The 24,770-nt window shown below is 46.3% G+C and overlaps 1 protein-coding gene and 1 long non-coding RNA gene across 5 annotated transcripts in view; one reads left to right on the forward strand and one right to left on the reverse strand.

The window, feature by feature from the left end:
- The window catches only part of LOC121596468 (fibrinogen alpha chain), an 83,717-nt gene extending 60,108 nt beyond the window's left edge, over window positions 1-23,609 (forward strand). For all 4 annotated transcript variants that reach the window (XM_041921453.1, XM_041921452.1, XM_041921451.1 and 1 more), the window contains exons 3-8: window positions 14,193-15,182; window positions 15,256-15,556; window positions 20,295-20,426; window positions 20,498-20,685; window positions 20,778-20,964; window positions 21,052-23,609. In XM_041921453.1, coding sequence (XP_041777387.1) covers window positions 14,193-15,182; window positions 15,256-15,556; window positions 20,295-20,426; window positions 20,498-20,685; window positions 20,778-20,964; window positions 21,052-21,237 — 1,984 coding nt within the window. In that variant the 3' untranslated portion in view covers window positions 21,238-23,609. The remainder of the gene's footprint in view (window positions 1-14,192; window positions 15,183-15,255; window positions 15,557-20,294; window positions 20,427-20,497; window positions 20,686-20,777; window positions 20,965-21,051) is intronic.
- On the reverse strand, window positions 10,984-24,715 carry LOC121596469. Its single transcript, XR_006005285.1, has 3 exons — window positions 24,653-24,715; window positions 24,060-24,556; window positions 10,984-11,444 (listed from the first exon to the last, which is right to left on the reverse strand). It is a non-coding gene; the product is annotated as an uncharacterized LOC121596469 (long non-coding RNA).
- Between the last annotated feature and the right edge of the window lie 55 nt (window positions 24,716-24,770).

Raw genomic sequence — 24,770 nt, forward strand, 5'->3', positions numbered from 1 at the left:
TATAACGGTACAAAACATGACCGAAATTAAGACAAAACCAAAAAAAAGCACGGTATTCAACCGCAACGAGGTGATTTTATGCTGCCCATTCCAAGCAACATACAATCTGGTTTAATCCACCTAACAGCTGTTACATGGTTTAGAATGGAGACCGAGATGGCAAACGGTAACGTTATTTAAGCACATATTAATTTACAAATTTGTTTGACAATCAGTTAATTGGGTTTAACGGTAAGTATCAACATAATCATTTAAAACAATAGCTATTAGTAGCTCTATTACAGATTCATGTTATCTACAGCTTTGTTGCTAGTTATATGCTTTGTGACTGTTTGATTTCAAGTCAAACTGTGCAATGTACTATTTATTTATGAAAACAACTCATTAATAAATTATAATAATAAGAAATTTTGTATGAAAATCCTCGAAATTATTTAAACTGCATTCGTTAAAATGTATATTAAAATCGAATTTTTCTTTTCCATTTCAGGTGAGACCACATCTTCAAGGGAAACAATCCAGAAAATGCTTCAAAACTCGCATGAAAATTGAACAATTGAGAAGTATCTTTCATACAATTTTACGAAAAATTTAGAACACAACAAATCCGCTGCATTTTAGCATATTAAGTTGCACATAATCTCCACATAATCACCACTGCATAATCAAGTACAATCTACAATCAAGTAATGCTCATGGTAATCAATTAATGTATCTACAAACAAGTCCGCTTAGTGTTTGAATTGTGGCCAATCGACAAGTTTTCGAACGTCTCCGCTTTACTCCAGGCGCACATTTTCGTAAAACACGTTACGTGCTGTGCAACCATTGAGGCAAATACTGATCTCGCACGACGAGCCACGCTGTCTCGTTTGTCGCAGTTGGTACGGTGAGCACAGGTGGTTGCATTTTTGCAAGCACAACATGCCACATCTTCCGTGACGACTACGACGGATAAGGAAACTGGTTGCAAAAACGAAGGAAGGAAGTAATATCCCATTTCTTTTCTAAAATGATCGTTGGGTGCTTTTAAACAATCCCGAACGCTTAGGTGCCTTATTTAGCACAAAAAAAAAACAAGACTGCTTACCTCGAAGAGGCATCCAATTGAACTTTCCCTCGATGAGCAAACCTGACCAGGTGTGCAATGTATGGTGATTAGATAATTGATCAAGTTCAATCAGCGTGTTAAGCTGTGCGTTGTAAATAAAACAAATTTAATTCATTTAACGACAGACACACATACTCTGAACATATTTTGTATCCATCGAGTACCTAACACGGATATACTTCATACAGGAAATGAAATACGTCTACGGCTTGGCAACTGTGTCCAATGTATCATAATCCTCTTGGTGGAGGGGGGGATCTGTGTTTATTGAATGAATATTCATAAACTCTGCGCCCCGAAGGAAGTTCCCAAAGATTCGTGCCATAAACACACCATCGCCAAAAAGGTTGTTGAACTTCCGTGACAACATATCCGATCACAAATCGAACACATGCCGCTCGTACAAAACGCCATGAAAGAAAGTAATTTGATATAGGTGTGTATGTATTCACTCGTGAAAAAGAGCTATTTTCACGGTTTTTGGAGGAGGTCCTCGATTGCTTTTTTATGGCTTCTTGTTAATTGAGCTTCAACTATAATAACATCAGTTGTGCTCTACTGTTGTGTTGCACAATCTCGGCTACAAAGAACACACCTTTTAGGCTGCACATCAACGGCAAAATCCTTATACGCTTATAATGACATTCAAGATGTTAATGCCTTCGATTGCAAGGAATGAACCTCAACAGAATGTCCAAGCCATGTCACCGCATGACTTGGTGACGAAACTGACTGAGCCACAGTCAAAACAACATTGTTGTATGACCAGACTAATGCAAAAGGTGCTGATATCAATTTGAAAAACCATTCGTTCGATCTCGATCTCGTTTTGAATCGTGTGCATGTGTGCAACATCTTATAGCAGAGATTCTAGAGTCCAACGTAATCAAGAACCATGAGAAAAAATACGACACATAAATCATTTTCACAATGACTAACGCAACTCCCTTCACACCTGGTGCTTATGTGGCAGTGTGTGTCCACACTGTGACGCTGCTCGGCCTCAATCGAATGCATTCGCCACCCATTGCTATCTATAATCTGCCCGGTACGATTTGCTAGATGGTCGCCTAGACGCTCTGACCCTAGCAGGGTGCTCTAATTCCATTCCAAAAATCGTTCAATCAAAGCTGGGACACAAAAAAACTGTGCCGTCCTTACGCTAACGGTGAGCATGCATGCATGCATGTCTAAGAACGAGTGGTTCTCTTTTTTTGATAAATTTGAGTCACCATCCAGTTTGACATCTCAATTGTGCTTGTGGACACGTCGAGCGATAGAAGAATCGACGCAAGCATGACGTATGACGTACACCTGGTCAACCAGTTAGCCTATATATTAGACATGCTCATAAATATTTGGTCGAAATCGCATTTGTCTAGGCATGATTGGGCTTACGAGAGCTTTTGGTTCAGAGCTGATTCGATCCTTCTATAATAAACCCAGCTAAAAGAAAACAAAAACACACGTAAGGTATTATTTCAATAGCTAATTATAATGAAAACAAGGCTAGATCTTTTACATATACATATGTCACTTTTAAGAAAATACTAGGAATATTTTAGACTATTATTATTCTGTGGAGCTTCAAGTGGACTTCGCGATGTCCTAGTCTTTCGAACAAGTGGTCATCATTAGCTTGAACTTAGGACACATAAAGGACAAACAAAACATCTCGAGATAATTCTCGTAATGAATTCAACTTTGCCTGTAGTCATCTAGCGCACATCCTACGACACCAACGACGAGCCTTCGCAAACGGGGTGGGAATTAACCTTTCATTTTATTTTTCTTTCTACGCCAAAAATAATCCATTGTTTGCACAGCAATCCATCATTGCTCTTTCTCCTCAAAACCTTCATTCAGAGGTCACCAAAAATTAGGAGCGACCACTGACCACCACTGGCGTGCACAACGTGTGCCCGACGTGATTGAGAAATGTTCCACCCCAACGACAACATCTTGGTGTGTGCGAGCGTCGATAAGACCCGGAGAAGTGAACCTGGGCATCTCCAAACTGTCCGATTTGGCTACGAAATAATTGAAACGCCATAGTGAAACAAAAACTAAGCCGTCCCGCTATTGGCACTTGAGGACCGGGTCTCCCCTATGTTCAGGCATGCTATTGGGCCGTTGGGCAAGATATGGATCTTGCACACGGACACTTGCGACCGGAGCGATTGTATCAGCAAACATTGACAGAGCCGCTCTCGCAAGAGCCGGACGGGGGCCACACTTTCCAAGAAGTCGCACAGACATGCGGAGGCGAATTTGGACAATTTACGGCAGTTTTGGGTATACGAAAATGAGGCAATTAGTCAACGCGGCCAGTGTACGCTGTCGTGCGTGTGTATTTATTCGATTCGGTTCACGCTACGCCTAAAAACATTGCTCTTGTAGGGCGCTGAAGTCGAGCGTTTGTTTGTTCCACATCGGATCAATGGTGTGGACTCGTTGACAGGTCAAGCTTCTTACTCAATCATACCGCACATTTGGGGGAGGGATTGCGTCTTAATCATACCGTTTCGGATTTGGTTGGTATAACACGGCCTCGGTATGTGAGACGCGCATTAGCCAGGAATTAATGACAACGATGACAGATCGCGCTTTAGTGTCTGATCCGCACCGGGATACATGCATTCGATATGTCACCGGGCCGGGACAGTCTGAAAATTAAGTTGTGGAATGTCAGAGCTGTGGTATTTTAAAACAGATAACAGGCTCATAGTAAAGAATGTTAGGAAAAATGCCAACCACATTCAAGCTTTCGGATTAAGTCCTAGTCCTGGTCAGCAGTTTGGAAACAAACTGCAATTGAAAGTTCAAAGAACACCTAAAATTGCATAATTTCACACCACATTGATGAATGACTAAGGTCACGAAGGCGACGTTTACATCAGGAAAGCATCATAATTACAAGAGAGAACAGTTCGGCTTGCCAAAAAAAATATTTTGCACACTTAAACCTTGAGCAGTGCTGCGATCACTACCAAACCTACACATCAATCCATCAATCGCTTCCTCGATGTCAGACCGCCAAACCTGCCAAGTTTTCAAGATGCTCAGGACGAAACACGACCGCTAAGAAAGCCCCGTCGTGCGTGTTAACAGCAACATTCACTTTCATTGCTCAACCGGAGAATGGAAATTGTCTTTCGATATTTTATACATTTTTCGGGCCCACACTAATTAGCGAAGACGGCCGCTTCTTCGCCATCTATGTGCGTGCGTTTGTGTGTGTGTGCTGGACATGTGCCGTTCCCGTTTCCTGCGACGTGCCTGCATGTGATTCTTCGATACGATTATCTGTCCCCGCTTTAAACTATACAGTGCCTTTGAGTAGGATGATTTTAGTAGTTTTTTTTATCCTCCTTTTTGTGAGTATGGTTTTTGCAGCAACTCTTAAAGCTGTTGACGCGTTTTACGAACACTTTGGGGCCGTATTTGGGGAATGCCTTGCTGGATGGATGCTTGATGGATTTCACGGGGGGTTAGAAATGTTGCTAATTTGTGTGACCCTACGCCAAGATGGGCCGCCTGATGCGGATGATCTCGGTGCGACGGTGGTCAGGTTTTCAGGGCCATAACCATGTACCGGGGATGGCCGCATCAAATTGATTACGCTCATCTGCCATGGTGCCGTAGCGGGGGACAGCAAATAGGGGACGATCTGTTTCGTCAACCTGCTCTGCGTTATGCGGACGCACTGGCCGTACGTGGTGGAACTCACCTTTTGTTCGCGCAGTGTCAGTTTGTTGCAAATTTCAGCACTTAAATGCCGCCACCAAAGTGACATTCGTGGAGTAAGGTTACGTATGAGCGAACGTAAGACGCACGCAAACCCGGGATCCTTTCCCTTCCTTGCATAATTCTCGCTGTGTTAGGGCTTCTGAACATAATTTTACAGCTAAAAACGATTTGGACGATTTTTACAAACTGAAAACCAATCACATATGGCACACAAATAGTTTTTCGTTGCAAAGCAAAAATTGATCATTCAAACAAATCTCCGGTCCAAACTTCACATCACACTTCTATCATGTTGTTGCCTCAAACCACTTTCGAAACGTAACCATTCCCTACACAGATGGTCCGTGATTTAAGCATAAAAGAAACCGCCACTCGATGGCAGGTTAGCGTTCAAAAAGGGCTCCAGCCGTCAAAATGGGCCCGTTCAATCATCGCACTATCGCCGGTGGCAGCTTTCTTTCCTCCTTGCGCCCTTCGATCCCGTTTTTGAGGCTCCCCCAATAAAGTGTGCGCAGGGCTATCGGTGTCCGGTTGAAAAATGATCAACTAATTGGACCGTCTCTGGTGGTTTATTTAAGCCGACAAATTGTTGCCGCTAGTCCCACAGAACTAAGGGCGTTCCTGGCGTACCTCGCCTCTCCAGGCAGCGTGTCTGTAGTGTGTAGCGTCGTTGAACAGCTGGAACCACCACCCTACGGAATGGGGCAAAAATTTATCCAATTTAAACGGTGTAGTAATCTCGGAACCATTTCATACCGCTCTAAGCGACCTGGGTGATAATTGACTCATCGAATTGCACCGCCGCCGCCGTCGCGCAGCAATGCATCCGACGGCGATGTCTGATGTTGGCCGGTTTGTGGATACAACTAATAGCCATAATCGATGGAAAAATGTTTATCCTGATTAATGAGCGTTAGTCTGACTGCATTCAGAGTGTGGAGGTTTGTGGCGGCATTAATTAGTGAGGTTGTGAAAGAGGGTAGATATCATAAAGTGGGCAGCACTATCACAAGTTAGGAGGAACAATCTATGCTCACGCCTAGATCTTGCTTTTTAGTGTAGATTTGTGCATCTTTCAGTAGCTTATTTGTAAGCAAAGGACGTCAGAATTCGTTTTACTACAATAACGTCATTGAATTATTCGTAAACTCTTAAGAAAATTGCTGCTTTGAAAATATTATCAACTCCATTGAGCCTGATCGTACATCTAATAAAACACTCATTAAAAATAAACACGTATCAAGCTTGAAATATGTGAAATATAACATTAAAGTGTACCTCTTACCAGTCACTTTACAAAACCATTCGCATATTTTCGCACAGTACCGGCCGCTTTGGTCCGTACTCGGAAGGTGTGAACAAACGATATCACGTCCCACACTCCCACGTCTTCGCAGCACAAAGTTCGACTAGAAAGCAGCAAATTATGCAAAATGCTCTAGCGCCATCGTCCATTAGCTCAGCATGGGCGGTGGTGCTTCATCCGGGAGGCACACACACACACACATACACAACATCATTAAATTGGTTTCAAACCTATATGAGATGATCTACTGTCGATCGTAACGGGAGAGTCGAGTTTGTTGAGTAAAACAATCCTAATAGAATGTGACGCTTTATACCTGGAACATATTGAGAGTCTATGTCCAGCCATGATCTATCTGCAAACTCATTAATAAAACATTACCCCACACGTATCTGTCGCATGGTGCTCAATTATTCAATACATGGGAAACGCGTTTATATTGTTTAAATATGAAAAAAACAAAAACAACCACCACGTACTAAATCATCTTTTGCCTCAGTGGAAAGAGGAATCATAAAAGCCAGTAGCGTGATCCTCCATATACGATCAGCTCTTGCAAAACGAATCTAGGTTAAAGAGTGAAAAAAATCAAACACTTTGTAAGATAATTCGTCTAAGGCCGCACAGGTCCGCATCGATGAATGGTATAACAGTGTTCTGCCCGCTCATTAGTATGCGCCGGCCATACGTTAGCGTCCACAGTCGAGCGAACACACAGTCACGGACCGTACGTATCTAGAGAAAAAAAAAACTAGAGTCCCTTCCCTAACGGTAGCTCCCTGGAGGAGTGAAATGATCTTGTGCCCTCCGTAAAGGGCTCGTCAGTAATCGTCAGTACCGAACAGCGACAATGGTGAATGGAACATGGCACAAGAACGGCAAGCAGCTTCCACCGCCCAGATGGAAGGCGTCAATTAGAGGGCGCCTTCGAAATATGTCAGTTACCTCTGGGAAAAACAGCACCCAGCGCGGATAATAAAAAGGCCCGCCTGCCAAGCCAAGCCGTGCCGAGGCCAGGAACAATCTACTTAGTTCTAAGTGGGATCTCGTTCGTACGGTTTGTTTGTTTGGACAATCGCGGCTAACCTTTACCGGGCCGTAGCTTGCCCGATGGTGTCCTAGTTCGATTTGCTCCGCCACCTCACGATTGGCCCCCCCATCCGAAATGGCACAGCAAAAGCGGTGGCCAATATTATCTACCTAACGCTTCCACAAACTTGGGCCATACCACCACCAGGTTCTGTGATTGATCGACTCAATGGAAGGTAACTTCGCTCCGGTTGCTGCGGCCCCTGTATTGAGAGAGGGCGTAGGACACTTTGCGTCCATATTTGCGAACAATTGATCTTTGATTGATCACACACGACCTCTCCAGCGCTGTCGGTCCGATCCAATTCTCACTTCTTCGCTGTCACACGGGCGAGGGTGATTTTGCGACCGCCGCAAAGCAGCAACCGTCGCTTTGTTGCTATTTTGAATGGGCATTTCAAAAATTGGAAAACGGCCACCACGCCACGTATTGTTAATTTTCTCAATGAGATTGCCGCCGCCTCACCATTACGCGCCTTTCGGGCCTACTGCCAGCCGTGACACACCGTGAGCGGATATCGGCTTCGAATTGCCGTCTTGCGGGCCGGAACACGCGACCAGCGACAACAAGCGTGCGTTCGTGCTCTCGGGAGAGATTCAGCTGTCAATCAGAGTCAACGATCATTGGTTCAGTAATGACCGCAAGTGGCAACACTGTCACCGGTGTGGCTTCCCACCACGGTGGGCCGCGTTTGTTTGTTTCTCCCGGGCCTATCGAACCAATCTCACACCTTTTGTGGCAGCGTTGCTTGGGCGGCACTTTTTTGCGGTTTAACGCAACACACCACGGGAGACGTCCCAAAGGGAGGATGTGGCTTACATTGTTTCATGATCCACCGCCTTTCATGATCCGCCGAGTGAGCCTATTGGTACAGTTTAAATGGTGCCAGATTGTCAGTAAAATTTTTCAACTATCACTACTATTTCCAAACATCGTCACAGTGTCTCCTAGCTAGCATATAAAACGTTCATTTTCCTCCAACTCACTAAAATTACACATTGCACATATTTAATGATAATGAAAAAAATACATTCCCACTACACACGATCGTTATGCTCGTTAGAGGATCGTGAATGACGGCGAGGGACGATTTACCTTTCTTCCCTTTCCGTGCAGCAGCTGAAGCATGCATGCATGAGCCACAAGAGCCAGCCGAAGCAAATGCAAACGAAGAAGTGTGCAAAACAATTTAGCAAAAGCCGGAGCTACGGTGGCAAAACGATCCTGACCTCGGCGTGGTGTTAAACGATATTGCTGCCGTTTTGACTGACACCGAAGCTACCACACCATGATGCTTATTATTTTGTTTGCATGCTTCTTGGCGGGCCCGATTTCCCGTCCCCCCTCTCCGGTGCACTATCGCCAAACGGAGTGCCCCCGAGTGCAATTATGTCCGCCGCTATTGCTGTGGGAACAAATGCGCTTGGGAGGACACGGCGGTGCGCGAAAAATAACAAAATAATAATAACGCATGCAAAATGCAGGGGCAAACGGCGGCTGGGGGGGGGGGGGGGGGGTGCGCGAGTCAAGAGTTCACAGCACTGGCCACGGTGCGGCATGGGTGCACGGTCGTATTAATTAAGTGATTACAGGGTTCCCACCGTACCCGTACCGCTCCACAACACAGGGCCTTAGTTTTTGAGCCCTTTTGAGCCACCAGAAAGGTGCGCTCACGCACCCGGGGATCGGTGAAAACGGTCTTTTTTTTTTTTGTTCGGTTCATGGGGGTGTTGGAATGCTGACATGCTTCAATCCTCTGTTACCCCACCCCTTTAAGCCCTCTCTCGGTAGTCCCAGCCCGACCGATAGTGCGCAAAATTTGAACTCACAAACCTGTGTGCTTGTGTTACGCAAACCAATCACTTGAACAGCGAAGAGTTGTTGAGCGTTGCACCGGACGGGCGGGTGGCGGTGGCGATGGTGGCTGGCTGTGGGCTGTGAATTTCATGCCGCACCAGAAAAGCCGCAAAACCCTGCTAAATAAGTGTTGAGAATCGGTGATTTTAGCGGCAGCCCCGCAGGCGGCAAACCATGCCCTGTACACCACAAGGGACGCGTGGTTATCCGGCGTGGCTGTGTGTCGGTCACCACCGACCGGGGCTCTCTCTCTGGATCCGGGGTGTGAATTGAAATCTTGCGATCGAAGTGTGGCGGGTTGTGGGGCTGCTTAGCCGTCCAACTGCCACAGCAAGTCACGCGTGCGTGGGATAATTGGGTTAATTGAGCTTTACGCGTCCCTCGTGCGCCTTGTGTGATACGCTCTCAGGTGTGGTATGGGGTTTGTCGGGCTCCAATCGCTACTGCAATGCAGGCTTGGCTGCCAGTTGGAACGGAAGTACGCGGCAGACCGCAAAACCAGTGTGCACAATACCTATTTGCAATCGCTGCCCGCGTGTGAAGGACACGGCTGCGTGTTTGGCGGGGTATCCGTCGTCCACCCCGATCGAATCCGATGGAGGCTGAGGCCTACTGACGACCCGGTTTAAATGCAGTTACGGGCCCTCGGTGGAAACAATATATTTATCCATGCCCTCTGGGCCCACCTTTCTGTGGTGCCTTTTTTTTTGTTAAAGTCTTTCTTCTGTACTGGCGGAGGCTGCGCTTGAACGAACGCCCAGCACGCATGCGTTCGGCTCTGTTCCAAAAATTGGCTAAGGTCTATTAAACGCTTGATTGGGGGAACACGAGGAACAAATGAACCGAATCAACGCGTCACGAATTTTCTAAACTCCTTCTTTTGCTAATCCAACCTTGCCGAATCCGAAATCCCGCCAGCCCGCGTGTTTCTGCACATTCCACCGATGTCTGTCTTCAAACGCGTGCCCCTAGCATATGGCCGAAGATTCCTTCTCGTGACCGGTGCAGCGAGTGCTGAAACAACAGCAGCAGCAACCAAAAAAAAAAGTAGCTACGATTGCTTGTGCTCCTCCTAGCTGGCTAGCTTTCTATTCCGCCTTACGCAACACGTTCGGCAAGCCACCAACCACCACCGCGGCACACCCGCGGCTTGCGTGCTCTGCTTCTGCCGGACCTCTCCAACCCCGGCCAGGCGAAGGGTTTCAGCAGTTGACAAACGAAGAAGTCAAACAAGTTGCTTACTCTGGCGATCGTGTTGATCGTTGCGTTGCGATCGCTTCGGCCATCTCTTGCCCCTGCTGCCTGCCCGTGCTTGCTTGCTACAGGTTACATTTTTATTAAACCAAACCGCGCCTGCTTGCTCGGTGCTGATGCTGCTGCTGCTGCTGCTGCTGCCCCGTTTTGTTGCACGCGCTAAATCTAGAGTAACCCAGTTCAGCCGGCGGGAATTTGTGTGTGCGCTTTTTTCTGCTTCTTCCTCCTCCTCCGCTGACCACTGTTGGGAGGGAAGCATAAGCATAATCGGCCAAGTCACCGTCAACAACAACTATGTATCCAGCCCCAGCTGGTTTGTTGTTTGCATTCACATTCGGCACGAACGGGCCATCGTGTTGCGCCAGAACGTCACCAAACTGTCCCGAAGTGTAACAACATTGCTTTCCCCAAGGAATCTAATGCTACAAAACAAACGGCATTAGTTTTTGCTCAGGTTCTCGCTCACCACAAGCGCTGCAGAACTGAGCGGGTTTCAAACATTCGGCATGGGACAGTTTGTCCGCGCTCCAGGTCGCGCGCTTGGCCAGGTCTGCAGCTGCCAGCTTGAATGTACTGAATTATTCATGTCATGTCATTTTGCAATCGATCGAATTTAAATAATTCATTGACTATTGACCAGCCGCTCCGGTATGGAAGTCATGCTCTCCTCTACACCTGATCTCTCCTCCGCCGGGAATTTATGAACTTATTATCATTCAAATCAAACACTATTGTCGCCAGCGCAAATCGTCACGAAATCATGGCAAGCAATAACTTCTGGCTACAAATCCCCAAAAAAACTCGAACACTTTCAAGAACTGGGTCGTACTGAGTGGCTAACTACGCGATCAATCGATCCAATTTGAAGCCCGTTGATGGTTTTTGCAACATATTTCTGCGGCCCATAAACACTGATGAACCCTTTTTACATCGATTAGCACTTTTGCCGCCAAACGCTCAATGTGGCGCTTTTTGGCGTTTCTGCGCAATGTCACAATAATGTTTTGAATATAATGAGTCCTGTCATTACCCAGCGTACGCGTTCTGAGACCAAAGAGGGCACCCTAATTTCACACCTGAAACGAGCAATAAATAGTCATAATTACATCGGTCGAGATCGAGAGACAGAGAGAGAGAGAGGGTGAAAAGTCTTAGCAACGAGTGAATTTAAATTTCGCCACAACCAACCGTCAAACGAGTTGTCAAACGAGCAAACGTACCGTGTGGCGTCATGCTTTGCTAAATGCTTTCATTCAAAAATTAATTATTTTGCTATTAGCACTGCCACCACCACACAAGCGCCGCTGACGACGAGGCCACCTTCACTAGGGTGGTAAACGGACCGCTAAATTGGTGCTTCACTAAACTCGATTTGGTTCGCTTTGTGCGCGATTGCCAATGCTACTGCCGCCAACTGCTTGACAGTACAATTTTCTGCTCACGAATTTTGTCACCCTTTTCCCCTTTGGTTGGTAACATGTATAATACACACATTAAGGTAAGAGACGAAATAACAGAACAGCGAGAAAGATTTTCCAATTGCGCACAGGCGTCCGCCGTTCGAAAGCCATCGGTTGGTCCGAAAGTGATTTACGACCAAAGATGGAAAAAGGATCGCCGTGTAATGGGACGCACCCTCACAATGGGCGCCCGGCCGGTTCGGGTGACCCGTCCGTCCCTTACGGTAGCAAACATCAAGGAGCCTTCCTTCTGCACGAGATGCGTTGATTGGATTTAATCGAATCTTTCAACTCTGCCCGACCCTCCTGGATAGTGTGTGACGCACTACGAAAAAATCAACACTGACCAGTTGACGTCCACGTAACGCATAGAGAGCGCAATTTTATCATTTTATACGCAAACACGGTGAAGGTGGTGGCGGGACCCCGCAAGGCGCAATTCGAAAGTTCGCTCATGTTTAGGTCCGTAAATGGAAATTCGCATTAATTGACAACTACTGGCCACCCGGGCGATTGGCGGCAAGGTGTTCTGAGGAAAAAACGAAAACTTCCCCATCCACATCACGCGGTTGTTGGTGGAACCCTCAGAGGGCAGGGAGCCGGACTTCTCTCGGGAACAATTGCGTCCCCGGTCCTGAGGGCAAAAAGGTAAACTGTGCCGCCGCACTCGTCCACGTAAGGCTGTTTGTTGTTCGGCTTGCCGCTCGGCTTGAAATTTTGCGCCAAATTAAGCCAAATGCGTCTCGATACGGTTAACTCCAAAGTAGAGCGGCTTAATAAGCGGCCCGCACATGTCAAATAGACGAGACATGCGACGAAGTGTTGGGTTGGTTGGGACCTTTTAAAATGAAGTTCAAAACGCTACCCAAACGGCCAGCAGTGCTGGAGGGAACACAAATAATAAGTTCATGCCAGCAATGGATTATTTTCTCCCCATCTCGGGTTGGATTGATAGGATTAATCGGAAATAAATCATATGGCCTGCTGAATTTCCATAAACCCATCCGTTAAACGCCTAACCAATAATTTATTGTTCAAATAACAAAGAGGAAAATGATGCCAATATTTAAAAAGTTAGGCCATTATAATTCTATTTCAAATGTTTCAATATTTTAGGCACGCTCTCTGAGATTGTTTTGCCACATTCTGCCGTTCTTCATAGGCCAATCGTCTAAATTGGAGTTCATTTGAAAAGTTTGATTTTATTGGACTTTATTTAATGCAATTGAGTGCTTCTTGTTACATATACACCTGCCAGCAAGTACAACTACAAAGTAACAGCCGCACAAAATTTCCTTCACCTATGCTACGCTCATTTGACTGTTTGCTCGTCGTGAGTAAATGTTTCCTTCTTTTGCACCAAGAAGTCTGTTACCGTTAAGACCGTTAAGAATCCGATTCCTGTCTTGCACATTTCGAATGTAAGCATATCGGTTTAAAATCCCAGTTTCCAATTAAGGTGGCATGTTTAATTTTGTAAATTAATTGATTAATTGGCCACAAAGTCCCGGCATGTCGGGTTGTACGATTCGAAGGGAATCGAACGTTCGCCTACAAGTAAACCCTTTCTCCAATTGGACTTTGTGCATCGAAGGAGAGTGAACAGAACCAAAAAACAATCAATGCAAAATCGAAAATCGGCTCGAACCAATCGCTTGGCAAGGCGGCACTTTCTTCCTAGCTGCGTGCAACGTGCACTTTTGCCGCCACACCACTGTTGTGTCGCATGATAAATGGTATCAGTGGTGAGATTAATTTCCCATAATACCAACAGACAAAGTGAAAGACGTTGTTCACCCGCACAACCCTTTTCATCCTGGAGGATGGATGAATATTTCCTTTTTTTGTTTTCATTTTTCTTCCCACTTTGCACGGTACCGTGAGCGCAAAACGTTTATCGAGTTCAATTTTGCTAAAAAAAGAAGCTTAAAATGCTTCACCGGCACGGGAAACGGTGTACATAAACACGACACGACGACACGAATAAATCATGTTAATTAAAGTGCGAAAAAGCGGAGAAAACGGGCAATCGGGCGCACGTTAGTAATTAAATTATTAAGATAACCGAAGACGTTCACTTTTCACTGCCGCTCGGACGTTGGAGTGCTGGATGGAGAGCAAGCAAAGCGGAAAAATACGTTTAGCGAAAGAAATTGAACCGAAGCGGCACTCGAGGGTGACAAGTTTCTTTTTTGCGCCCATCGCGCGCGCCGCTACAATGTAGACTAGATAAAACTTTAAATTATGACCAAGCGGCGGTTACATAAAACAAGCATTGCGCGCCAAAACGGAAGAGCGTTATCGATAATTTAAAATGACCATTATTTACGTTGCTTTTTTTTGCATTGCTTCTCATCCCCACAGAGAGCAGCAGCTACTGAATGTGTTCGAGGTCGTCGTGTCGACGCTTGAGGGCAAGCTGCAGCGGATAGACAACCTGGACAAGGCGGTCGAGCATCTGATGCGGCGCGTCGAATCACTCGACAGCAAGATGGCGGACAACATCCTCAAGACCGACTCCGTCATCTCCAAGCTGCGCACGCTCGACAGCAAGCTGACCATCGTGGACGATGGCCCGGACCGCCCGAACAGCCTGCGGATGGCCAAGTCGACCAACTCGCTCGACAGCCGGCTGGTGTCGCTCGACCAGAAGGTAAGCGACATCGACAGCAAGCTGAACGGCCTGAAGAGCCAGATCGATAGCAACTTCCTGTCGGTGGACGACATCAATGCGGAGGCGAGCGAGCGCAAAACGGTCAGCATGAACGTGGCGGAAATCACCAAAGCCATGCACTCGGAGGTGATGGGCCACATCACCAAGGAGCTCGGCCAGCTGCGCTCCATCACGGAGGGCATCGACAAGAAGCTGCAGTTCCACATCAACGTGGTGTCGGAGAATCTGGGCAAAACGCTGAACCTGCTGAACGACGTGCACGACGCGGTCGTCGATCATAACAGCAACTACAACAGCTACAACGCAACCTCGACCCTGCCCCCGTACGTGAAGTCGAGCAAGATCGACATCCTGGTCAAGCAGATCCGCCCCATCATGTCCGTGTCGGAGAAGATGGACGAGGTGTGGGACGTGGTCGTCGGCACGAAGAGCTCGGTCGATGATCTGGTGCCCAAGTCGGACGCACTGCTGACGCAAAACCAGCGCCAGGAGCGTGCGATCGGGGAAATCCATCACGATCTGAAAACGAAAACGAACCTCATCATCAACAATCTCGATATGGTGGAGAAGCGGCTGAAGAAGCAGGAGGATGATGTGGCGGTCCTGGCCCAGCGGCCCGTACCGGCAGAGCTCCTGATGGATCCGACCATCGATCGGCTGGTGGAGTACGATCCTAACAGGTAAGGGGTGAAATGGCAGCATTGCATTTTTTTGCTACAGATGCATTAAAATCCTCCTTTCTGCTCATCTCAGATACATTGTGGAAGATTTCACTGAAGCGCTTCCAACGACGACCTACCCGTCGTCTTCGTCCTCGGCCTCCTCGTCATCGTCGTCCTCGTCTTCTTCTACCTCAACGAGCACCGCATCTAGCACGAGCACCAGCAGCACCACCCAGAGCAATGCGAACAACTCGAACAGCAGCTCAGCGACGACCGGCACTGCCAAGAATGTTTCCCGCAAGGGTGGCATCATTTTCCCCAGCGTCAAGAATAAGCCTTCGGTGCTGAACAGTACCTTCGCCACCGACAGTATCTTCCTTAAGGACATCAAGGTAAGCAATCGGAGAGGAAATTTAAATCCACATTTTCACACCGAACGGAGTGGATTGACAAATTGAATTATTTAGAGTATGCACCAGATGTAACGATTGCACCCCGACTGAAAGACATGTGTTTCGCAGAATTTTCCTGTCCCTCTTCTTCTGCTCCAAACCACGCACGTGCTTTGCGTGCGTAGTGGCGCACTTGCGTGTGCGCCACCAGAGAGGTCGATACGGCTCTAATTTACGAGGTGTTGCATAAATTGACCGAACGCATTGAGTTTCTTGACCAGCTGGTTCAGTGTGACGCGCAACACAGATGTGGAGGTCTCCATTGCGTCTGGAGCGGCAGTTGCAGTTGAGAACCAACGCATTGCGGCAGGGGAAAAATCAAGAGAAACAGCACAAGAAAAAAAATCCTCATAACGGACCGCGCGGAAAGGAAAGAATGACGCAACACACTGAAACGGTTCGCGGTGTGTACAACGATTCCGCATCAAACACACACACACAATCTTGTTCGCAACCTAATATCTGCGATTGAGAGCCTTATACGTTTTCCCATGCTCGTACGGTGCATTTAGCCTTTAGCAGGGTCCTGTTGTGCCTGGCAATGCAATTCATCGGCCGGCCGATCGCAATTACCTTTCTCAAGGGACAGCAAAGCTTTAATAACACTTTGGCAGAACCGCATGCACCCATTCGCACCACGGTTGACAGGGCACTAAGTCACAAATGAATTGCCGACCTGGAGAGGAATTGTGCGGAGAGGAGAGGAACAAACCAGACCAGGCGGCCGATCGGAGGAGAATACCGATCGGGTGGGTTTTAGGGCCTTACGGCACGGGGCCTCATTTTATTGCACCAACTCCAAAGTGATCAACCATTTTTGATTGGTTTCTTATTTTTCTTGGCACTTTCGTAGGTTGGACGTTTGATTGCAATGAACCAAACCAATGTGCCAGGTGTAATCAGAGTGTCTTGCCAAATAGAATTTCAAGAAATATGTTTAAGCCGCATATTGCTACCCTTAGAATTGGACTTTGTGAATAATATTTCTTTGCTTCAAAAGGACCAAACAGCAATTTTAAAACCTTCTCTTATGATAGAAGAATAGGTGTTTTTATGAGTACAGACCTCTCAAGAGTAGTAGCAGCACTGAAAGGCATTACCTTCATTCGCACCGCGACAAACGATGATTAATTGGTGTTCGTTATTAAATTAATAGTTTTGGGCAAGGTGGTCACGTCGCGGCCGACGCGTTTAGGCCCTCCAAGCGTATGGAAGCAAACAAAACGAAACGAGTAGCGCATATACGTGTGTCCACGCGTGTGGTGCCGGTAAATGATTGGCACCACCCTCGAACCACCCCCCTCCTCCTATAGCCGATCCTGTTGAGCCATGCGATGGAGATCGATCAGCGAGGAGAGTGTTTCTCATCCGGTAGCGGCTACCGAGCAGTGCGACAGGCCATAGCCACCTTCGCTTGCTGAAAAGGGGAGGCCACGGCTCAAGACTGGTTCAATTTTTGCAAACATATTTTTTCGCAAGCGCGCGCAAAGGGTGCGGCCCAAGAGCGAAGACTTAACCTCTCTGCTGCCCACGGCACGGGCTAGGATAATCTAATCTCAACGAGCCGTAACGAATGTGCTGTGGCCTCCTGATGTAACGCCCGTTGTGCATTTCGGTGCTTTCACTTTCACGGAGCGGAGCGGAACCTTCCCGATCGCATGTCATGGACAATGGTACTAGAGCCATTTTTTCCGGTTTCCGGTTGTAGAACGTACCGCTGAGGCTGAGTGAGGATCGATATATTTCGTCTGAAATGAAGCTGTACAAAAAAGAAAGACGCCAAAAAGGGTCACTGCAGCAAAGAACCCACAGCCGTAGGACAGGGGACATCAGCGCCATCAGTTTAGGGTGTTACCTGTCTTTAACAGGGGTTGTGCAACGACAATTAACTACGTGTTTCGTGTCATATAAATTCCAAAACAGACACGTTGCCTTCCCCAATTAGCACAGCGCCTTGTTCCCGGACGGTTGGTGATGTTCGCCAGCGTGTTCGAAAAAAACACTACAACGGCCCCCGTCAGATCAATTACGGGAGCGAGCCCGCAAAGGTGTAGAAAAGATTCCTTCGAAAACGCCTCTTTTGAATCGTATTTTGTTTTCTAACCTTTCCTCAATCGACCCCAATCTGGCCCCACGATGAAAACTAACAACAAAAAAGGGTGCTAATAAACATTTCAACCGCGTTATCACACCGTATCGCACCTTTTTGACCGCACTCATCACCCGCTGACGGCAGGTAGGACACACGGTGCCGGTTTACTCTGTCCACAGGGCCACGGGGCCGTTTTTACTTTGCTTTTGTAGCAGTACCTGGGGCAGTTTGGAGTTAGCTCCTTCCATCCGTGGGCGTCGGCAGCCAGCTGCGACGAAAGTGAATGTACGGGAACCGACCGGCGGACAGGCCAACAGGAAGGTGCTAAATGGATTATCGTTTCCCAACACAACACAGCGCACAAAAAAACCCCTGCCGGCTAATTGACTGCGGTGGGAAGTCAATCGGATTGACATTTAGCTCTGCCCCCATTGGATTATACTATCAGTGACGGCTAACTAGGCAAAAGTGCACACAGATTTTGCGTATTTCACTGCAGTTTGAGGGTGAGTGGCTCGAGCAAAGGATTTGCCAACATTAGCTCGAACGTTGAATTAGAGCACATTTTCATTCGCTACTGACAATTATTCCTTCAAGGAGCAGCAGCAGCATTCTTGCACGCTATTGCATGGGTGGTAATAATATAGTTCATCGACACACAACGAACGCTTTACACGGTACAGATCACACTACAGATTGACCTTTCTTTAGGTGATCTTTCCTACTGCTCTAATGCTGCACAATCTGACCACATGCTGGTGGAGTGTGTTTTGCTAACCTTACATGTGCATTACAATCTCCAATCAAATGTTACGGCACCGTGTTGCTCTTAGTGTTGATTGCGGAAGCCCTTCTTCAAATCCGGCGCTCAAGTGCTGCGCGATTCCGCCTCCCGAACGCCGTTCGCCGTTCAGCGCCATTAACTTGCTAATAGCAACATTTCGCTCTCCCCCGAATCGTCCAAAGTCCCCTCGTTAAACGTTCCATTCATGTACGCTAATGAAGGACTTTTAATCCCGCCTAAATGAGACTACGTCGTCGGTTTGAAGCGATCAAACGAGAATCCGTCCACAGGTCAACAACTACAGACCTGGATCCACTCCAAACAGCTTCGTAGTAAAATGCTAATCCTATCATCACACCAAATCATCGTACCATCCTCCCCCAATGGATACGCGCGCTGGCGGGAAGAACCCTGCGCAAAGGTCAACAGAATAATTAAATCGTTCGCCCCGAAACGAGAACCATTTCGGACGGAAATGTCTTTCGCACAGAACCTGGTGATGACCTATGAACAGGTTTTCTTTTTAGTGCGAGATGAGACACACACACACACACGCAAGACCAAAAGGTTTTTGCACAAAACGTGTAGAATTCTGCCACTCTTACCATTTTACCGGATTGCCATGTTTGTCGCCATCTTCTGAGGATGGACATCGATCGTACCATCGCTCGATGGTTTGAGACATTTATCACCAAATGGCCACTATGGCAGAATCATTCCAGCGCGCACACACACTGTTTGTTTTTATAGTGTTGTCGTTTTTTTTTAATCCGAAGCTGGTTGTGGTTAATATTGCTGCAGGTTGTAGGAAGTTGAGCGATCTTTAGACACATTTTTCGCTGGCAGAGCTCTGCTCTCTGAGCTTTCCTCTGCTTACGATCGAACTCTTGACATTTTGCGCCAGTTTTAAACCGTGCAGTGTGCCGGTCTGACGCGCAACCATGTTTAATCACACTCGCACAACCGGATCAGTGGAATGGACCAATCAATGTGGGATTTTAAGAAGTTTCAAGAATGCTTTGTGTATAAACCATAGCTAATTCCAGCACGAAACAATAAATCTAATGCGTCGTAAAGCATAACTATCACACCGTTAACAAAGCCTTGGTCGATCGTTTGATCTGTAATTATCGTTTATGAATTGATCGCGGCATTCATGCAACATGTTTCTTGCCCCGATCCCAGAGGCCAAGGCCAATAAAATCCGACCATAGCTCGTTTCGGACCGGACTAAGCAATGACCGCTCCCGATTGCACACGTCCCAGCGGAAGACCGTTTGATGGATGAGAAATGAACAAAATCGCCCACCATTATCGTCTTCACGCGGTGCAATCCTAACGCTATTGGGATTTCGCAAACCGTTCACAGGCATTAGCGAAGAATTACGGCTGTAAAACGTGCACATCAGCCAATTCCGAGCTCGCTTACACGGGCTGTATAGGTAATTGGTACGTAATTTACGCTACAGGAGTAAAACCAATCGATAATCTTTCCGGAAACCGTCTGATCAGCATAGATATAGAATTGATAAATGTGTTTCCATCATATTGTTGATTATCCATGATGCCCGACAGCTGGAGAGATGGTGTATTGGAGAGACGGAGCAGCTGCTTCAAGGCCGAATGAGTCGATTCCGATCTGGATCCCGTAGCAAGAATAGGATCTCCAATTTTGCGTGATTATTACACAACAGATGATTTGGTCAAATTGTATAAGAGGATGGACAGAATTTCTAGATAAAATATACTTATCTATCAAACTTGTAACTAATACTATGCATTTCGCTGCTTATCTTTTCCAGGGTTATTCTTGCGTTGATCTAATGAACGCTGGCATGCGGCAATCGGGCGTCTACTACCTACAGATCCGTGGAACGACCTACTGGTTCCTGAAGGTGTTCTGCGAGCAGGAAATTGCTGACGGCGGATGGACGGTATGGTTTCCAGATATCGATATTTTACATGAACTATCGCTTACATTGCTTCCTCCTACTCCTCGCACCAGGTAATCCAACGACGTGATGACTATGGCGATCCACGCGAAAACTTCAACCGCGACTGGGCCGACTACAAGAACGGTTTTGGCGATCCGGCAAAGGAATTCTGGCTCGGAAATGAAAACATCTACATGCTGACGAACAACGAAGACTACTCGCTGCGAGTCGAGCTGGAAGACTTCGAAGGCAATAAGAGGTGAGCTGGTTGGCAAGTGGGAACACCCGTACGGGTGCTTCGAATGGAAGATATTACTAATAACTTCTTCACGCACGCTTCTCCTCCACTAGATACGCACAATATTCGCACTTCAAGATCCACTCGGAGCAGGACTACTACAAACTGGAAATCGATGGCTACGAGGGCAATGCGGGCGACTCACTGAACGATCCATGGTACGGTTCGAACAACAGTCCCTTCTCGACCTACAATCGCGACAACGATCGAAGTTCTCTGAACTGCGCCAGCATGCTGAAGGTAAGCGTGCTCATTCTATACACGGGTCGCGTCTCTTCGTGGGCCAGCCATTCTACATACGTTTTTTTTCCTTATTGCACTCCACAGGGCGGTTGGTGGTGGAAGTCATGCGGACGAGGACTGAACGGACTGTACCTGCACGATCCGCAGGATCTGACCGCCCGGCAAGGCATCGTTTGGTTCCGCTGGAGAGGCTGGGACTACACGCTCAAGAAGGCGACCATGATGATTAAGCCGAAGGGTCCGCAGCCACAGGTGGCCGGCACGACGTAATAGTGATACTTCCGTGACACGAATTGTACAAATTATTACTGTTTGTTTTCACTTGCTCCTCACACACACTCACTCACTCACACGCACACAGACAGACACATACAACTTGTACACCGTTACACGCATCCCTCGTGAAGATCATCAAATCAGCAAACTTCCATCCGTTTATGACCATCAATCATCAATCATCAAACTGTTCACCTCATTTGTCTTCATTTCTAGCAGTTGATGCGATCGGTTTAGACGAAAAAATACGATAAACTTCTTCAAACCATTCTTAAGGTCCATCGTCCAACAATTCATACAGCAGTCCCTCTCATCAGGCTAGAGCAGACGAGATGCGGGTGCAAAATTGATTCTCACTATACGGTCCAATGCTAGCCGTAGTAGAATTGGTTCTGATATCCCATACTCGTCGTCTTTTTTAAACGAAAAAAAAAACATAGTTAAACTTGACAAAAGCGACTGATTCTAAATACGACGATGCACTGCCTAAACCGTCATCAATACGTCTCGAAGCAGCACTCGAAGCAAGAATTGCAGAATCCTTTTCCCACGTGTACTGCCACGTGTGCGCTACCTATACGCTATACCTTCATGTTGTTTATTTATTAAATTTAGTTCAACAACAACAACGGAAACGTTTCGTGATCGGATGCTACCACGCGCGTCACGCAGCGAGTGACCTTCGTCCCAATCCACTGGCGAATCTTAAAAGCAAAAAAAAAACTCCCTTACATTTCCGAGCTGGAGTCTCCCCAAAACATTCCTGCGCAAAGCAAAAATTAGCAAAACCCTTCGCATTCGGACACTTCTTTTCTTATCCTATAAAAGGTGGTTTTTATAATGTAGACGAAGAAAAGATGCGAACCAGTGGACAACTCTTATGGGTGGTAAAAAGAAAAAACTGATCAAACTTTCAGCAAAAAGCACGCGATTTTCTGAGATATTTTAACTTGTTGTTCATCTCCTATCTTTGCTTTATCCTCAGAACATTCGTATAAGAAACAATTTCAATCTTTTCTGTACGCGATTGGTTATGAATGTAATTCGTTCTTCCTGAATTAGCAACAAACGTACAGATCGGGACAGGGCGATGTAGAAGCACTGGCCTGGCTGTAATTTAATATGGCTTAATACTCGTTCTGTCGAAGCGCTATGAATTACTTGCGTTTATAGTGCTCAAACCCAGCAACCACCAACCATCATCCAAACCGGGTGAAAAACGCTCAACCCCATTCGTTGGTGTTCACTATATTAATCGCTCTGTTGAAACTTTCCTACCACACCAAGCGTGTGTGTGAAGTGGCACAGCTTAAGGGCCGCTTTTTCACCATTTGACGATCACATGAGCCCGCGTCTTTGGGCAGCTGGCAGAAAAAAGAGAAAATGCAATCCTCATAAATCATCGCAAATTGAATGTTATTGATCCATTTGAGTGGCGGCATACGAGCCGCGGCGTTGACCTGTAAGCGTAATTTATCTATCGCCTGGGCGAGAGATTTTGCAATACAGATTCCTCGCCGAGCGAAACCTGGAACCGGTGCACGACTTGTCATTAAAGGTATTGATCGGTACGATTGCACAGTTTGCAATTTGCAATCTTTATGCCTTTTTCGTTTTGTTTTGCTCGTTTTTCATTCCACATTTGCCGATGAATCCCTGGAATGGGGGCTGTATTTTTGTTGTTGTTGTTGTTGCTAAAGCGGACCGATCAGGAACTGATCGGCTGCCTGGAGCAGCAGTTGTGAAATCATAATAATAGCGATAAAAACCGTAAAGTATGCCCACATACCGATGACATATTTCCTATTCCTGTGTCTGGAATATAGCACGTTAGAGATTGTCCGTGCCACACGTAGATCAATGCGATGCGGTCGATGGAATGTGCTGGTATATATTCAGAGATAATTATGTGCTTTATATGTGTCTCTGGATGGCGCCACAACGAAATGTTGGTTCAATACTTCAACAGCGATTGCGAACCCAAACGATATGGTTTATCGTTTATTTACGGCAGAAAAATGCGAGTTATCTAATATAGGTGCACCATACTTAAAAACGATCAAATTTGATGATATTATTTGAACCTGGGTTTAATGCTTATTGATTGAATTATGCTTCACAGCCAGAGCAAAACAATACGGTCCAATCGTTAGAACGACATTCAGAAAGTTTAAATTGATCCGTTCCAATACAAGCGTTCTTTCCGTAAAGAGTTTCTGACCCTGTACTCTTGGTTTGTTCCCAACGTTAGCTGGGAAACACGACCGCCTCTGCATGGAATCATGTTCACACATTACACATACACAAACATGCAATTGTAAATATCGTTTTAATTTAATAGTTGATAGAATGTTTTATATTGAAATAAATATAAAAATCCTCCGAAAAATTTACATTCCCTGTGTGTAATGTGGTTATTTCATTAAAAACCAGTGAAAACCGTTGTTCCCGAAATCAGTTGTTGAGTTGAAAAATGGAAATAAGTATGATTTTGAAGAAAATAATTAAAATTATCGTGGAAAAAAGTGTGCTAAGGTACAAGATCTGACAGCTATAGTAAGCACATGAGAATGAAGATCCAAGATAAGGGTTTAGAGAACATGTGGAAATATCAATAAATAGTAGTGCTCATCCTTATATTTGGTGCAATAACCATAGTTGGTCTCGGCCTGCTACAACACGTGCGTTACGCGCGAGTGGTATCACAAACTCGGACCCAATGAAAAGGTAATAATAATTTATAAGCGGCTGTAGCGCCAGATAAGTAAGTAAGTAAGTAATAATTTCAAAATAAAATATACATTTGAATTACTTACCCTGTCTCTCGTGGGCCGGCTCACGAAAAAATCGCGTCGTCGTAACATGGCCCAGTCCACGATTGTTCTTCAAGATGCTCGTGCCATGTCTGAAAGGCTTTCCCATCCATGTAGACACCCTATCTTCGATAGGTCCTGCTTCACCTGATCCATCCACCGAGCTCGATGTATTCCCCAGTACCTCTTGGCGAATTGGGGGGGATTCAATTCGGCTAACACCATTATGGTAGGGCATAAGATCTAGCCATCCTCATACCATCCCCCAGCAATCGTATCCTTCCAGGCTTGGTCATCGGCAGGCGTACAGCACCGCAAGCTCGTAGTTCATCTTTCAGCCCAGAGCATCGTACACTCGGATGGTCCAAGACTCGTGTCCATAAAGGAGCATCGTCGTGTATGATAGCCGCTTACCTGGTATTTTGATGATTTGGTATTTCAACGAACAATGAATCCTATTGTGTTGGGATCATTCAGATTCAGTTGTACGGGCCAGGAATCTGTAAGGATAGATACAATGTTCAGGTTTATCTTTGTTCACGGTACGAATTTTACTACACAGTTTATACATCATTCAACAATAATCAATTATTTACCACAATTTACTAAACCTACACCGTCTCCAGAGTGCACCAACAAAATGAAAACAACACGCTATGTGAACTGCGATTTAGATCAAGTGGAAAGTAACAATTACGAACATGATCAACAAAC

The sequence above is a fragment of the Anopheles merus genome, chromosome 3R, assembly GCF_017562075.2.
Source record: "Anopheles merus strain MAF chromosome 3R, AmerM5.1, whole genome shotgun sequence".
Taxonomy (NCBI): domain Eukaryota; kingdom Metazoa; phylum Arthropoda; class Insecta; order Diptera; family Culicidae; genus Anopheles; species Anopheles merus.